The 17,436-nt window shown below is 37.4% G+C and overlaps 1 protein-coding gene across 6 annotated transcripts in view; it reads right to left on the bottom strand.

Annotated features, from left to right (window-relative positions):
• Positions 1 to 7,420: 7,420 nt before the first annotated feature.
• Positions 7,421 to 17,436, bottom strand: part of ADGRB3 (adhesion G protein-coupled receptor B3) — a 465,858-nt gene continuing 455,842 nt past the window's right edge. For 5 of the 6 annotated variants that reach the window (XM_062608135.1, XM_062608134.1, XM_062608138.1 and 2 more), the window contains 3 exons: positions 17,335 to 17,370; positions 10,135 to 10,239; positions 7,421 to 8,220 (listed from right to left, as the gene is read on the bottom strand). In XM_062608135.1, coding sequence (XP_062464119.1) covers positions 8,032 to 8,220; positions 10,135 to 10,239; positions 17,335 to 17,370 — 330 coding nt within the window. In that variant the 3' untranslated portion in view covers positions 7,421 to 8,031. The remainder of the gene's footprint in view (positions 8,221 to 10,134; positions 10,240 to 17,334; positions 17,371 to 17,436) is intronic. The other variant, XM_062608139.1, reaches the window with a different exon arrangement.

Raw genomic sequence — 17,436 nt, 5'->3', positions numbered from 1 at the left:
AAACTTTCAAAACAGTAAAACCATAAAAAAATGACCTGAAAGTCCAGGACTTTGTAGCAAAGTACCTTCCAGCTAATACCGAACACAAAATGTGCTATTGATTCAGTAGCTGCAGTGAAATCTCTGGTGTCTTCAGATTGTTAGAGTTTTCAGAGTTCTCCAGTACTTTGTGATTTTATGTGGAAGAAAACTGGAACTTGTTCTGAAGAAAACTGTCTTTGTTCCTGGTTGTCTAACAGAGGTTGCAACCTCCTATTTAGATGCAAAAACAGGACCCTGTCTTTGGAATTCTTTCTGTGATGAAGAAAGGATATTTTCTCATTATACTGAGTTCTTAATATTGGAAGTTCTGATGCATACTTTGAAGGCTGTAGTCCTCAAATGCGTTCTTTATTAAAATGGGGGAACTTGATGATCTTGCTTTCCTTTACCAAAATTAATCAACTTCTTTATTGCTGTCCCAATTTTAGAAGAACAGGGTCTTAAGTGGCCATGGTAAATTAAAGACAAAAAACTACCTCAAATCTTCTTTTAATTCAATACACATAGTGATCTTTTTTCAGAGAATAAAATTTCCATGTCAAAGTTTAATAGTCTTTTTTTCACTTTGAATACAAGTAAATATTATAATACCTTTTAATCAGCTGGTTAGTTGTCTCCAAAAGATAGCCATCAGGTTATAACTAAAGGATGGTGCTGTGGCAGATGATTCTGAACTTTTTTGTTTTTTAAATTATGTATGATGGTAACTATGTAGAGTTATTTCAGACCAAGAATTAAGCTTGGTTTTTTTTTGCTTTGCAGGCCTAACATAGAAAAATGTGTATTGTCCTCTTTTAGAATGCTATTACATATCAGAAGCTAGCATGAGGAAGCTGGAAAGTTTCCCTGTCCTTCTCATTTTAGAGAGGTTTGAACCACTACCTTCTATGTTTTAGGAAAAGGCTGGACATGAAGGGACCAGACAGTATTCCTAATACTTGTGTAGCCAGAATACTTTGTGTAACCAGAAATAAGAGCATCATAATGTCAGAAGAGCACAAAATAGAAGTAGCTTGACTGTTGCCCAATAGTCAGAAGAATCTCATAGAATGAGAAAGCAAGACCAGTACCAGGTCAGTATGGCAAGCATTCGTATTCTACATCAGTTCATTTGTGGCTGAAATCTTACACCAGCTCAAAGCATAACGCTGTAATTTTCCTGGCTTCTTGAGACCTGCATGCCTGGTTGACCTGTATGTGATCTTCCAGAATGTGTTTTTTTCACAGCCTACTAATACTTAGCGGCTTAGGTTGTCTTGAGTTGTGGGTCCTTTATATCTCAGGAGGATGAGAATCTGGGTAATTGACATACAGGATTTAGAGGTCTAACAATCAATTGCAGAGAAGATGAATCCTCTACTTCAACTGACATAAATATTCGTAAGAGGAGGAGGCAAGGTGGATTCTGAGTAAGTGATGGCAATATGTGATACTGAGGGTATCTATGACATTCATTAGAAGTTGGAAAACCTGACGTTAGACCATAATTCCATGCCTCTCTGGAATGATAGCTAGAGGCTGGATATCTCAGAGCATCTCAGAGAATCTTCCCCTGCAGCTGGAGTCATGTGTCCTAACACAAGTGAATAATTTTAAGAGCAGTGTGGGGTCCTGCTTGGACCAGAAGGGTGTAGATCTCTCTTAAGTTTTTTTAGTATCTGCAAATGTTCCAAAAACTGTAGGACATCTCATATTAACTGCATCCTGCTTCTAGGAGCAGGTAAGCTAAATTGGTCTTTAGGCTTCATTGACAATATTGACCTGCTCTCCAGGGATTATACTGGGAGCTTAGACATTAGCTCACATGTTGATGACTAAATCTAGTTAAATCTGGTCCTTAATTTAGGAGAATTTTATTGCCTTCTGAAGGCTTTTAAATTATCTGTGCAATCAATGGCAAGATGTTAGTACTTGGAGAATGGCTGGGTCTTGCTGTGCTTCAGAGGTGCCTCCCTTTCTCTTTATGCAATGGGAAAAACCTGGACAGCTATGATAGGCTGAGTTAAATTGCCCTGCAGAGTTCTCTTGAAATATTGGCAGACAGTGTTTTCATTTGAATTCTAGATATGATTAGATATAATAGATTCTACCTGTTTGTCTTTAGAAACCACAGTGAATTCTTGCTAGATTTAAGAATCTAATTACTAAAAATAGAGCTCTAATCTCTTTTTCTAATACACAGTTCCTGAGAAGAGCAGGAAATAAAGTGTTTAGGTCCAAGGGGACATTGAATAAGAAGTTGAACATACATACTCATCAATTCCAGTTTCTTTTTTACACTGTGAGGTCCTTCAGACATCGCCTTTTGCAATTTCCTGAGTCAACAGCCTAGGGACATAATGTAATAAATCATTGAACTGATGATGGGAAAAAATAATAGCTTGTTGCTGTTCTTAAAATAGGATTCTGGGAACCAGATTTTAAAAAGTATTTCAATTCCTACAGATTTGATCCACAAGAGGACATAGATTATTTTTTTGATGGTCAGCATTGCATCACATAGGTTTAGGTGCCTGTTTCCTAAGCTTGACTATATGTTGAATGAGGTACATAATCCATGTATACAATGCACACAGACAAGTAGATATCTCATTGTATAATATTATAATGTAGATATATTGTTATAATGTGTAATCTCCAGCTGGGCTTCCGAATAGCTGCCCGAGCTAATCAACAAGAACTATTTCTTACAACCCACGTCTCTTGAAGTACAGGTGTTTAAATCTTAGTCACAGTGATGAACAGTCATGAGCAGCAGCTTTCAAGCCCTTCCCTAGCTAAGATGCCTATTAACTTAAAACTTATTTAAAGCAGAGAGTCAGGAAGTGAGTGGATGTCACTCTGAACACAGAGCTAGAGGCAGGAGGGTTACAAAAAAACGGAAAAAAAAAATGCTCACAATTCAGCACACTTTCAGGATGTGGGAAACAACCACTATTACATCCAAAAGGATTCATATAGCTCTTACTCACTTTCTGACTGTAAACCCTAGCCAACAGGGTGTAGATAACTCTCTATTCCTCTTGCTGCAGCAGTGCTACTTAAGAAACAGAAGCGGGAAATTATGATTACTTAAAAGAAGCTGCCTGGTGCCCATCTCTTCCGGAATGAGATGGTACAGTAGTTTCCATTAGAGCATTAGATAAAAAAACTTAAAGTATTTTTGAGTTTTCTTTGTTTTTCTTTTTTTTTTTTTTTACTAAGTAAAAAAGGAATTTTAGAAGCTTCCTGATTGAGCTTCTCCTTTTTTTGCAGGGATCAAACAGAATAATGAGTTCAGGATTTACTGAGAATTATTTAAGAACTTGGTTAGTTAAGGAGAGAAAGGTGGTAGAAATCAGGGAAGGACTTCCACGTGAGTATGAGTACTAAGTCAGCGTGGGTTTGTAATCCTGAAAAAGAGTTAACTGTGGAACCTATAACCGTATAGTCAAGACAGGAAGTTGAAATGGTAATAGTTATTAACTGTTCCTCATACAAAATAGTGAGGTATTAAACTAGTTCAGAACAAAAAGAGGAGCACTATTGTAGTGCAGCTATTTTGAGTATTTCACTGCCACATGATGGTCCAATGCAGCCTAAGAGAAAATTTTGTCAAAATCATATAAATGGCTCTTTCTTTACAATTTTAATTGAGAAACAGAACATAGCAGTGGGAACTAGGGTTAGTGGTCATGCCTATCTTATCAGAAACTAAATTTTTCTTAGTGAGGCCTTTTTTGCTTTCCTTGCAAAGAAAGATTTTTCTAGAAAGTAAGTAGAAAATGTTACAGCATTGCACTGGTTGAGACCTGGCTCAAAATGAATCACAGCTCCCCAAACACATATTCAACTGGGTAGCTCTCTTTTTACTTCCCTCAGCATATGAGAACAAGCTTGATTGTACAAGAGATCCATATAGCACTTTTTGAGAGAGGGAAATAAAGTTGTTCATACAAACTGCTGCTTGTGGCTTATCCAGAGATACAGCACAGCCTTGAGCTAATGCCTGAGGAGCTGAAGATCTAGTACCAATACACAATGTCTCCATCTGCTGATTGCTAACACAGAGTTTTCCATATCCTTTTGCATAATCCAATGGAAAGCACACTGCTGATGCTGTGACAGATGGATGCCTGCTTCCAAGGGGGAAGCAGACCGTTTGTTAAATCTGGTAACTAAGTACAGCATTGCCTAGCAACTATGGGAAATGGAGGCAAATCAAAGCATCAGAAAACATTTCACCTGGTGCAACTTGGAGCATGGAGGTTTTTTTTTTGTTTGTTTGTTTTGAAAAGAAAATATCCCAGCTTAATCCCATGTAAAACAGTATTAGGTGATTATGTCTTACTATCACAGACGCAAATAATGTTCTCACTGCTCTCACAGGAGTGTCAGGACAGCATCTCCCAGAGAAAAGCACTGATTTACTGATTATGAAGAGATTCAGACCCAGTAATGAATGAAATGGAAAGACCCTTATCTGTTTGTGTTTTTTATTACAACTTTGCTTTAAATCTTCATCATAAGGAGTCATTAGCATTACATATATGCCAGCCTTAAGCACATGAAACTCCAAAGGTGAATCAGCAAGGCAGCACTGCTATTCTACCTCTCATCCTTTGTAGCAGCATTTAGTCTCTCTTTCCTTCTTCTTTCTTTTTATATTGCAGAATAAGAGCTGAAGTTCAACAATGACTAATTCATAGTTTCCCTCCACAGAAAATTCTGGGTTAAAATAACATCACTTTGGCAAGGGCAAATAACTTTGTTAGTACTTTAATTCCTGCAGCACCAAACCCTTGCTGCCTTGCATGCAGCCTTGCACGTGATTGCATGCAGCCTTGGATGTGAAATCATGGATATCCTGAACTGCTGTATAAGTGATCTATGGCTGCTCAGCTAGATTTCCTGTATGTACTGCTTCCCTATATTGAAAAGTCTAGGCCACTTTTTGTTTAGCATTGACTTGCTAGAAAAAATCTTTTGCAGAAAAAAAATATAAGAAGAACACAGAGGAACTGCATATGGAATTATACAATTGCCAATGTGTATTGAAACTGTTGAGAAAATGAGGCCCTTCCAAAAAAAGTATTTGTTTTTTTCTATACACATTTAGGGAATATGTATTTTAAGTTTGTTGTTTTAAGTTGGATCAAGGTAAACTCTAGGCTGAGCCAAACTCCCTCGATACACCTTAGCACCAGCTGCAGCAGCACTGATTAGCTGAGCCCTAAGACACCTGAAGACACTTGAATCATTCTGTAAGTACACCTGGAGAGCATATAAAGTAGCATAGGGCACATCAAATGGCACCAGCCAGCCCTGGAAGGCAAATGTAGGGTCCTTTGTCATGTCTGTATCTAGTGTAATGTAGGGAGTTCTGACTCAATTTTTATTTGCATATAATGTAATGTTAAACATCTCCTCAGTACTCTACCAACATTTAATCCAGTGGACACAATTTTGTACTCTCCTGCTGGACCCAGTCTGGCTTGCACCATTTCAGAGACATTGAGCAGCAAACTCTAAGTACACGGTAGCCTTTGGCTTGTGGAAATCAAGCTCTGCTTTAATATAAAGCATTAAAATCAGTAGGCAAAACCAGTGGGTTTTAGCCTGGTTTTAATATTTCTAAATACGAAATACATAAAAAAATAAAAATATCTAGAACTTTCTGGGAAGGGCAGTACAAGCGCTAAATAAAGAAGCACTGAACATCGCTGCTCATACACTGAAAGCACATCTGTGACTGCCGTGTGGCACATAAACCCCCAGGCTAGTGCTAAACCTGGATCAGCTGGGTTATTAATAACAGCACTGGGCCAGCAGTGTCTTGAGTATAGACTGATCTATCATGCTTCCTGGGTAAGTCTGCAACTTAAACTAAGCTTTCTGCAGTTGTAACTAGACCACCACTGAACAAGAGTTTGGTGATATAAAGCTTATGCAAATAATCTCTGCAGTATGATTATTGAAATACCAAGATGCTATGGATTTATATTATGTTTAGATCAATCAAGGAGGATGCTAAGGCTTACATCTGGATCCAGGGGCCTAAACTTCCTTAGTCTCAAGAATTAGAAATTTTGTAAAACATGTTCTGCTTGAGAGATGCCTACCATATTGAATGAAATCTTCTAAAAATGTGCAGTTTCTGTTGTATCATTACATAAGTCCCTTCTAGATTAGAACTTGATGTAAAACAAGAGAGAGGTTTTTGGTCCACTATCTGATTTCAGAGGTGTGATGTTAGCAGGTTGCATAGCCAGTCTCCTGCACCAGACATAAGGGCTAGTTCTGATTGATTGATGTATTGCAATATGAAGTACTGCATCATCTAACTTCTAGGCACTTAAACTAGTTGACAGACTTGATATCAAGTTGTTAGCTAGGTATTTTGTATTTCTGTAAAGATTTAGATATTGAAGCATTAATTTAGAGAAATCTGCACTCTGCATGAGATGCTCACTCAAAGCAGGCAAAGTCAGACTCCTTTTTGTGGCTTTACCTTATTATGACCTGGATAAAGGGTTTACAGAGAGAAACACTTTCCTGAGGGTTGGTCTGAAGGTTGATCCTAAGTGCTTTCTCATCTCCTTGTACCAACGTTCTGGGTTAAGTTCACTGACTTGTCTCTATTCTAGTCTTTTTTATTCCTAAGTAGATTGGCAATCACATTTTCTGCCTTTCAAAGAGCTTTCCAGCTAGTAGGCTGCAGCATACTCAATTCTGTACAGCAGAAACTGAAACAGTTTGAAAACTTTCTGTTAGAAATATAGAATCTGAAGATTTGAGATGACACTTCATCCCTGCCCCCCCCCCAGCTATGGTGTAGATGAGGGAATGTTTTGAAGATCTGCATCTTGTTCTAAGCATGGAAAGGAGGATTTACTCTTTCTATTCGTAATTGTTTAACTGTATTTTCAACATAAACCATGCTCTGCTCTTGATTTATAATATGAAACACACTTTTTTTTTGTCTAAAATAATTCAGAATTTTTTATCTTTACAGACTTTTTTGTTATACAGAAACAAGGCCATGCAGAAGATATAATGATTCTAAGTCAACATTTTCTTTGGGTGCTGTGCTTTAGAACTTATTTTCCATTATTTGTCTTTCTGCAACAAGATAAAAATTCTTGTAGAACAGAACAGTAGTAACAGTATTCTGACAAGTCCAATTTATACGGTGCATTGTCACAAAAGAATATGTAAGAAAATGAGGAATGGCTATCTAAATGTACTCATACACTTTTGAAACTCCTTGCAGGAGCTAGAACAACATACTATTAAAACTCTAAATATATATTCAATATGTGTGTTTTTAAATAAAACTTCATAAATATGCAAATTTAAGATAAACAAATACAGAATAAAATACACTAAGAAACTGATATGTAGACAAAGGTTTATTTACACCATACAACATTTTAAATATTTTATACACAGCTGCAGCAGAGAAAGCTACTCTGAGCTTTCCAGAGAAAACTGCAATAATAAAGATGTGAAATATATTATTCATATAAAAGTGAGATTATTACTTTATTGCATTTAAAGCAATGAAGAATGTAGCTCAACAGACATTCATTTAATGACAAAACCTTTGCTTTTATATTATAAAGTAAAAAGTGTAGTAATGGCCAAACAGACTGTTATAAACTTTAAAAACTGCATAAATATATACATTGTGCTTCATGGTGAAGTTTTTTGAAAACTAAACCAAATGAAGCTGTTACAACATGAATCGTTGCTTGAGGTTTATCTATAAAGATTACCTTACAAATCCATTCCACGGGTACTTACAACACACGATGGTAAGAATTGTACACCTGGTTCTCCACTAGCTGCACTAGTGGGAATATACTGTACGAAAAAAACCACTGACATTTGGCACAGGAAGAGCCTGACATAAAGTAGTCACAATGTTCAGACAGGAGTGTCAGGCTTCCCAAAGTCTCTTTATTGTCAGTGCAATTAATTATTTTTGTTTTGTTCAGTTTGTTTTTGTTAAACTTCTGTTTGAAAGTCACCTTCTTGCACATCTAAAGGCAAGTTCAGACACTTCTCCCATTCTGCTGGTCTGAGTTCTAAAGCATCTTTTGCCTCTGTGTCTAATACATTTATCGTTGTATAGTGTTGGTAGTCACCTGTGGTTTTGAAACTCTCCCATGGAGCCTTGCTTGGTGCTGAGTTCTCCTGAAGATCAAAGAAAGAAGAATTAAAACTGAGGATGAACTAAGGTGTTTTTCACTTATACGGCTGATTGTTAATGTGGTCTCATGAGACACAGAATGCAGAGAGGGGAAATGGATTTGCAGGGAGCCAGGCTGGCAAGTGTTCAGCACCCTTGTGACTGTCTCTGTGAACAATCAACACTTTGGCAGGCTCCTCACCTGAGCTGCCAGCTAAACCCTTTCTTTCACAAGAGCCAATGTATGTGAGGAATGGCAGAGTGATCCAGTACCAATAGCCATCTCTTTAATAGCAGTTGACTAGAAAATTGGGAGAAGAGAAGGGAAAGGTAATTGAGAAGAGCTTGCTGCCTGAAATATAGAGTGGTTTGAAACAGAGATTGCCAGCTGGATTTTAAATTGGGGTAGGTGCATGACAGAACCACTGAAACCTAGTCCTTGAAAATGCTGTGAGAGTCACCTTGCTTTACAGGCTGATGAGCTCATGTGTATTAGGATTAATGTGTTGAAAGCTGTTTATTTTCAACTGAATGAATTTTTTTTTGAATGCTAAGTTTTATAAAGTAAAAGACATCATGGACTAAGACTAATTTAATTAGTGATTTCTGCTGTATAATGTTGGGTGGGACTTAGTTGCCAAACCCTATGATTTTTACTCCATCTTAGATGCCTTTGAATTTTCTGCTGGATCTCTATCTTTCATGAGAGGTGCAGATCTCCTGTGTCATCACTGCCTGTATCATAACGTAGATTAAGATACTTGAGGCCATCTAAAATAGCCTAAGATGCCTATATTTAGGTACCTGGATCACTCTCTGATTCTTACAGATAGATCATTCCTCTAGACAGCTTTTATTAGCAGACCTTTCAAGAACAGAGCGCTGATGTGAGACAGAGTAAACACAACTCTTCCACTGAGATTCCCTTTGAGATTTTGAATTAATTCAAGCTTAACATGGATGGCAAATCTCAAATAGGGAGGCAAATACAGACTTTAGATGTCAGTAGGGGGAGTGAGTGAGAACTGGGTGCAAAATAACACATATCACTGCTAAAGGTTCATCAAGGAATCAGGGCCAAATTTCTGCTGGATTAAGATGATGTAAATGATGTATATCCATTGGCCTCACATCTGCTTAATATCTCTTCTTCATGTCTGAGAGCAGCTCTTCTGAAAAAGTTATAGAATACAATGATTCTAGCTCAGTTCCATTCAATATACAGTTTTCACATTATAAAATTATATATAAATTTATTACTAATGATAATATTACAGCTAACAAATATGTCACACTAAATCAGCAGTTTTAATTAGGCAGAATGAACTATTTCCTTGCTCTCATCAGGTGTAGTCAGGGTGTTATGCATGCGTGTATGAGTGTGTGTGTATAAATTTGAGTTATGATGATAGCAGAGTCAACTCAGGATGAATTTAATTTTTGCTTTTTCTATGGTAAATATTTATAAACCTGTTATGAAAAAGATGCAGCTTTGCAGAGACCCTGTGTGCTTTCTGGATCATCTCATGCACAGGTAAATCTAGCTGGACTTGTTTATAGTAGCTAATTTAATATCTGCTTGTCTAACTAGAGGAAAAGCCCTACTGGCCAAATTACATTAGTGAGCTGCTTTCTCTATACAAAGTCCTGTAGACTTGGTAGGCACATACAGATCTGAAATGTGTTCCCTACAGTTCAGTTACTTGTCTTCTATAATGATGTCAGTCAGTGAGTTGTGGTCTAGTTGTAAAACTTAATGAGTGTTGTCATAGGTTAGATTACTGAAAATATCCTTTGTTCTACTTTCTGAGGCTATATAAAGGTAGCACAGAGTGAGGTCTTCTTGGGAAATACACTGGATTCAAGGGACTCTTGTCGAGGATATATCATATTTTAAATATCTAAGAAGGAAAACTTACCATACTCCCTGATTTTGGTACATCCCGAAATCTGTCCAGTGTCTGAAATTTCTGATTTAACTCTTGAAACAATTCCATGTGCCTCTTTCTGGTATGCATGACCTTCTGCAAAATGAAACATAATTGCTCATATTTATAATCGAATCTGGGCTTTTTTAGGGGAAGCATTATTTTCCCCAGCATAATAAAGTAAATTGAATTTGGCAGGGCCATCTTTTCCCAGTAGACTCAAACAATGGAAGTGAATTGCACCAAGCCTTCTCTCTTCTCTGTTTAATGTTCTTCCTGTACACAAGAGGCTGGTTTTACCCCATATTTATTGTGTTGTTGAAACTAAGGGACGCTGGGTTTGTGCTAGCCTAGATGTATTTTGAAAGTGATGGCAGTTTCTCAGATGGCTATTTCTCTTGCACATTAGCACTATTTTCTAGAATTTCTGTTTTCAGCATGGATGCTTATTTTTTAATTTCTGTAGGAATACAAGAGAAGTTAGTAATGGCTCCTATGGGAATAATTTTTATGAGAGCACTAAACTTGGACATCCTGGTCCAAAATGGAAAATGTCTTTTTATGACATCTTTTGTCATTCAGATCATCCTAAAATGCAGTTGGAATGACAGAGTTTTTCAATTTTACTTGATTTCTTTTTCATGGTCTGGCCAATTGGAAACCACCCTCCCTCCAGCCCATGCACAGGGCACTCTTCCACAGAAACTAATTATATGGCACCCATATGCAAGAGGTGGGGACTCCAGACAGTGCCCACAGTTAGAGGAGCCCTCAGCCATGTATCTGCCTTGGCAGCTACATAGAGAGCGAAGCCAGTTTTCAAGCCTACGACTGTCAAGCATACTATGTAAGCTGTTTCCAAACAAGTTCACGCTCAGCTATGGATTCAGACCAGCCTCTGGAGCAAAGCTGAAGGCTGCTTACTGTTCAAGCAATCTCATGGTTCTGTGGTCTGGGTGGACAGGGCACAGGAGGGATTGAGGATGTGTCACCGCAGTCCAACAGCAGACAGGCTTAACTTGGCTTTTCTTAAGCTTTTATAACTGCTTAAACTTGAGTTACAGCCAGGGCAGCAGCCAATACTGTTCATAGAAAAGATGCAGGACACCGGTCTCTATGCATGTCTACTAATTGTAAAGCCTGATTTTTCCCTGGCATTGTACATGACAAACCCTGCAAACTTATGCAGTGCCTGAATGTGACCCTTCCCAGCAAGTAACGCTTCTGCCAAGTCTGTGTTGCTACCTTTTAATATGGAATGACAGTAGCTGACCCTCAAATAATGTTTTACCAATACCAATTTTAAATTTTATCTTTTATTTTCATTCTGTGTTTAGAAATCTCATGAAATGTGGCTGCTCCCTTGGCCATGCATTTCTACAGCTATGTTGTAATAGCCATATAATCCTTAATATAGCTACACCGTAACTTCAGAACTTGTTTCACTTCTGAGAACAGGAAATTGGCACCATTATTCACAAAAGAGACATGAGATACAGCAGCAATTAAAGACCTATTAACTTAACAAGAGTTGTGGGGTGAATAATGGAAACAATTTTGCAGGATTTGGTGAGGAACTCTTTGCAAAATGTAATTTAACTAAAGATAGCTGATCTAAATTTATGAGGGGAGTTTCACTTAAGTGACTTCCTAGTGATTCTTTTAAGCTATTGCTGTTATGGTAGACTTGGATATGTAGCAAATTTCATATACATAGAATTGAAAAAAGAAAGGTTCTGCCTCAGAGATTATTATTGGCTGAAATAAGGAGACATGTTCATGGGGATAAAATGGATTTGGAAGGTTAAAGTACTGGTTCTAGAAGCAGGAAATAGCCTATGACAGTGAAACAAGTGCCTCCAGTTGGAAACTTTTTAATAGAAGGCTAGGAATATAGAGAATGCTGCTTTCTGATATTTTTCTGAATCGTGTACCCAAGAATTTGTTAAATAGCAAAGATGAATAATGCAAATGTCTTACTCAGTTCATTACATTATTCCTGAGGAGAAGCAGGTGGGAGGAGAAATTAAACACTTGCAGTGGGAAGTCTGCTAGAAAAAGGCTTTAAATTTTCTTCTTAATAGCAGAATGACTCGTATGCACACGTACCTATGGATCTTTTGGTTTCTTCGTGTTTTCCTGGCTTTCATTCCATAATTCCTACCCACTGACACCCACCTCTCCCCACTGCTTATAAAGAACAATCTGAACTGAAGGTGCAGTACCTTAAATTTTCTTTAACTCTTCTAGATTCCTTTTAAATTCCTTATTAGAAAGCACCATGTTATCTCCTTTTTAGAAAATCATAGAATCATAGGACCATAGAATAGTTAAGGTTGGAAAGGACCTCAAGATCATCTAGTTCCAACCCAACCTCACACTAAACCATGTCACCCAAGGCTCCGTCCAACCTGGCCTTGAACATTGCCAGGGATGGAGCATTCACAGCTTCCTGGGCAACCCATTCCTATTGTGTAACTCCTTCTCCGTTATGAGAAAACCCACAAAGTATTTGCAGGGGTTTAATCTGTTTTCTCTGTTACATGGTTTATGTGGAAAATACAGCTTTACTAATATTAGAAATACCTAAGTTTTATCAATACAGAGCTAGAGATCTAGACCAATATATACTAGGATGATTGTTGTAGCATCAGAACCTGAACAGAATGTGAAGATGCTTCTAAGGCTGTCCTTTGAAAGCACACCTTCTTTAGGTGCACCTAATGGACATTAATTTGTCCATTAATGACACATCCCCTACAGAAGCACCTGAGTCAGCAAAATTAGTTAGACCACAGACACACATCTTGTGGTCTTTCCTGCAGGTTTTATAACTCTTGTGCCCCATACCTGTAAAGGGGCCAGACTGAACCGACACCCCCTCCACGTTTCTATATCCACTCACAAGTAACATCAGATATGTATTTTGAAAGACTAAGCCTTAGTGATGAGCATCCACTTTCAGAAGAGTATTCAGTGTGTGAATGGCTATCATCAAGAAGGGAAGGACTTAAATATGACTCTGTACCCAGCATCCTTTTTTTATTTGTGACAGGGTTTTAGCTGAACTCTAGATCAAGCACAAATACTCTCATGGAGATTTGTGGTCAATCTTATGAATAACAGTAATATTAATAATTCTTCTTCAATTTGACTTGGAGATTTTATGTATCGTCACAGCTAAAAATGCTCTCAAATATTGTATGAAACAGCTAAGAGAAAAGAACAGATGGGGGAATGCCTTCCCAGCCCTACAATGGAAACCTGCTGTGTTTTCAAGATGTTATAGGTATGATCAGTTGCCAAATTTAGGAACAGGAAAGTATTTTTCCCTGAAGGCATATTTTTTTTCACCTTTATCTTCAAGAGATATCTTCAGGTTTGGAAGAGAATGATTTTATAACTGTCATGTGAGTTCGCAATGTTGTTACAATAAACACCTATTGCAGATAAAATTCTGAAAGAATGCAGATATGGCCATTAATGATCAATTTAGTATTATTGCTGGTGAGAGTCTACTGCTCTGTGGAAAGAAAATAAGACATGCTGGTATTCACACTTGTTCTGTGTATCCTTGCTCTCCCTTATGGGTGGAGCACAAAAAGAGATACAGATTACTTGAATCCTGGGGAGTAGGGCAATAAAGCACTTTTCTATATTATTTGGCATAAATGTTACTACCATAATAGATCCTACGAATGCCTCATAGAAAGGGCATGGTGGGGGAAATCCAGGATTCAGATCATCTTGTAGAATTTAATGGTAATTATGATCTTGAATCCTCAAAATACATGCCAATATTACAGTTCAACTCTTGTACATTTTTTTTTAAAGTGTCAGTACACACCTATTAAAAAGCCCTCCCAGGATTTTCCACACCATCTGTATTTCTTTTCAAATAATTAGAATGAATTTTATTTGATTTGACTGCTAAGTATTAGTGCTAAGACTTCATGAAAGAGCTACCTCTCCAGTTTTAGGAAAAAACACAAAATAACGGCTGGAGTTGGAGGGCACTTCTCTGGGGTTACAACAGGCAGAAGAAGCAAGTATCCAAAAAACCCAGACTGCCCCATCCTGGTCAAGTTTTTGATATTGAACTGCATGTATAAGTCTAAACTAATCCTTGATAATAGCAAGAAAATAGCTGTAAAGCAGTTACATGTTGACTGTTCAATTTAGCAAACTTTGAAGTTCAACTATATTAGTGTTTTGCTGGCCAGTTTTGATATCATCTTTTTCTCTCCCTATTTGTTTGACTGGAGACGTAGGTTTTCTACCCTCTACCCAGCACAGTTAGACGACTTCTATTATTTATAGCCCATTGCAAAGGGCCTTAGAAGTGCATCTGTATTTCTACATACATTGCAGATAACAGAGAAAAAGAGTATTTTATGGTCTTGGGTAAGTTGCACAGTTGTAGTCTGCCTCTGTTCATACTATATAGCAGCTGGCTTTGAGTTTCATCTGTGGCCCTCAGGAAAAAATGGCTTTTTTTTATTTCTTAGTTTTTACCTCAAATTGTCTATGTTGAGTGTTGTACTACAGCCCACTAGCACAGTATTTACTTTTTTTTTTCTTTTTTTTTTTATTTTAACTATGAAACTGTGACTCTGCAGTAGTAAGTCAAACACGTTCAAGGCTATTCTCCGGCTCCATCTAGCATAGAATGTTCTCTGTGAATGCCACTAAATTCTCTTAGTCTCTAAAATAAGAAGCTTACAAGCAAATTGCCTAGTTTGAACAGTACGTAGGTTGCACTGGTTTCCTAAGGACATTACAGGAACTGTTTGGAGAGACAAGGGTGGTCCAGAATAAAGATGGTGAAGATCATTTTAAGATTTCATCCATATAAAACCTGGCATTTTGGCAGCCAGCACTATTTCTCCAAATGTCTAACTTAGTAAGATTGGTGTAGCCTGAGGGTTTGTCTTGTATGGATGTAGAAAGACGTGTGAGAGGTTGAGGCTGTAGAGACTGCTGAGTGTTAAAAGGAAAAAGGAAGCAGGGAGCCAAGCTTGACACAGTCTTTTCCATACTTATACTTAGCATTCGTTATCTTCAGAACCACATCCACAGCATATGTTGTCCTCAGAATTGTGGAAGGATGTTATCTCAAAGAGTGCCAGCTGGCACTGATCAGAGACAAAGCAGAGAAAGCATTAAAACATTTAAGTAGTATGGCAGATCACTCTAGCTTGACCTCACCTCCAGGTTCCGTTCTGTTTTGCAGTCAAGCTCCTCGGAAGTATCAGTATAGCAGCATTTTGGCCACACAACACTATCTCAATTCCCTTCCTCAGGATGTGGCTATTTGAACAATTTGTAGCTTTTTTTTTTTACTTTACCTCAGAGAGACAGCCATGCTGTGTGTGAGAACACAGGAAAGCCTGCAGGCTTAATCAGAGGACCCATAAAACACGGAGGTGAGATAGGTTTAGTCCAAATCAGTACTTCTAAAACACAGCAGCAACTGGCGCAATATCATTGCCACTCTCAGTTCCCCAGCAGTCACTCCCAATGGCCCCATCCTTCCCTTTTTACAAACAAATGCATTTTCCTGCATTATAATCATACTTCTGAAAATATTAGGCCATGGAGCAACAACAGTGCAAGCAAGGCAAGAAAGAACAGAATGTGCACCGCTTTGTTAGTGTTTATTTCATGTTGGATTACGCTTTCCTGAGTGAGAGGAAGAATGTTTTAGTATCTGTTGCCACAGAGAATGTTCTCATAGTCAATGGCATGATATTCCTACCTTTCAATAAAGAACAGTAAAATCCATAATTCTTTATATCACTATAATTATAAAACTTCTGTTCACATTGCTTAGTTTGATTTTAGAATTGCTTTCATCTCAGATTTTTGCTTTTGATTCATGTTCTTCATTTCTATGCATTTATCCTAAAGCATATTTAGAATAAGCTTTCAATTTTATTTTCCTTAAACTTTCTGTGTATTATTTGAGATGTTGCATGTTGGCTTAAAGTAGCTATAGTCTCTCAGGGAAAACTACATAAGGGTTTCAGATGTGATATTAAACTACCAAGAAGCCACGATCAGACATGGATGGTCAGCATTTCAGTATTGGTCAGCAAAAGCAGGTCACCAAAGCAAACCCTCCTCTCATTGCAAGGCTTCTATTACCACTGCTATGACTGAATTTTGGTAATTCTGCCTCTTTCTCTTATATGGACTAGAATGTAAAATCTGAAATTACATTTATTGTGCTTACAGCCCAAATAATAATAACAAAATGTGCCTTTGTACATGCAGACAGGGTAATTTTTAAAGTTATGGTTGATACCCACTGATCATTGGATATTAAAGTTTAGCCCGAGATCTACAGGTTCCATGCAACTATGATCAGCTTCTCTGGAGTCACCCATAATTTATATCAAACTATTAATACATATGAACAGACAACCTGTGCAAAACCCCCAAATGATTAACATCCCCTTGAAAACTAATTCATGTATTCTTCTGGTAGAGAGTAGAGAGGAAAAACCTCAAATAAAAAAAAAACTCTAAGAGATTTAATCATACTTACTGAGATAGAACAAAATGGTCATTAACTAACACAATAAAACTTTCTCACTCAGCAAGGCTTGTGTCTGAAATTGTACATGTCCGACCTAAAGAATCTTACTTGAGCTTGATTTTTTTATATAGCATGTGATCTATAAACTCAAACGAAGGCAGCACTTCATAGTTCAGAATTTGTCACCTTCATAATCACTATTTGTATTTGGATCTCATATGCCAGTAAATAAGTATTGCGGAAAAAGAGATAGAACACATGATTGAGAATCTCTTGAACAAAGCCACCTTCTGCAACATGGCCTGTCCTACAGAAGTGTCACACTTCAATAGATAGATAGCCAGCAAAAAACAAACTGAAATAAAACCAAAACCAACAAAAAAAACAAACAAAAAAAAACAACCAACCCAGATGAAAATGAAGAGGCAGAAAATTTAAGAACTGAAACCATGATGGTTAATATTGCAATATGACAGGTTGATCTCAGAATATTTTATAAACAAGTTGCACCAAAGTAGTTTTAATGAATTGTTCATCATGTTCTGTACGGTACCAATTGAACAACCCTATGCCATCTACTACGCTGAAGATTTCATGTTTACTTTTAGGGAAATACCTTTAATAGTCAGGAATAATTCAGTAAAACTTACTTCAAAGTCAAGGTCCGAATAACGTGATTTTCTTCTCTATTAAGCAATAAAAAAAGAAAGAAAAAAAGAGGTTGTATTAACAAGGGGACTATTCACCAAATT

The sequence above is a fragment of the Pezoporus occidentalis genome, unplaced genomic scaffold (genome assembly GCF_034315485.1).
Source record: "Pezoporus occidentalis ecotype Australia unplaced genomic scaffold, CSIRO_AGI_Poc_V1 ctg13, whole genome shotgun sequence".
Classification (NCBI taxonomy): Eukaryota; Metazoa; Chordata; class Aves; order Psittaciformes; family Psittacidae; genus Pezoporus; species Pezoporus occidentalis.
This window is presented reverse-complemented; position numbering and strand designations above follow the sequence as displayed.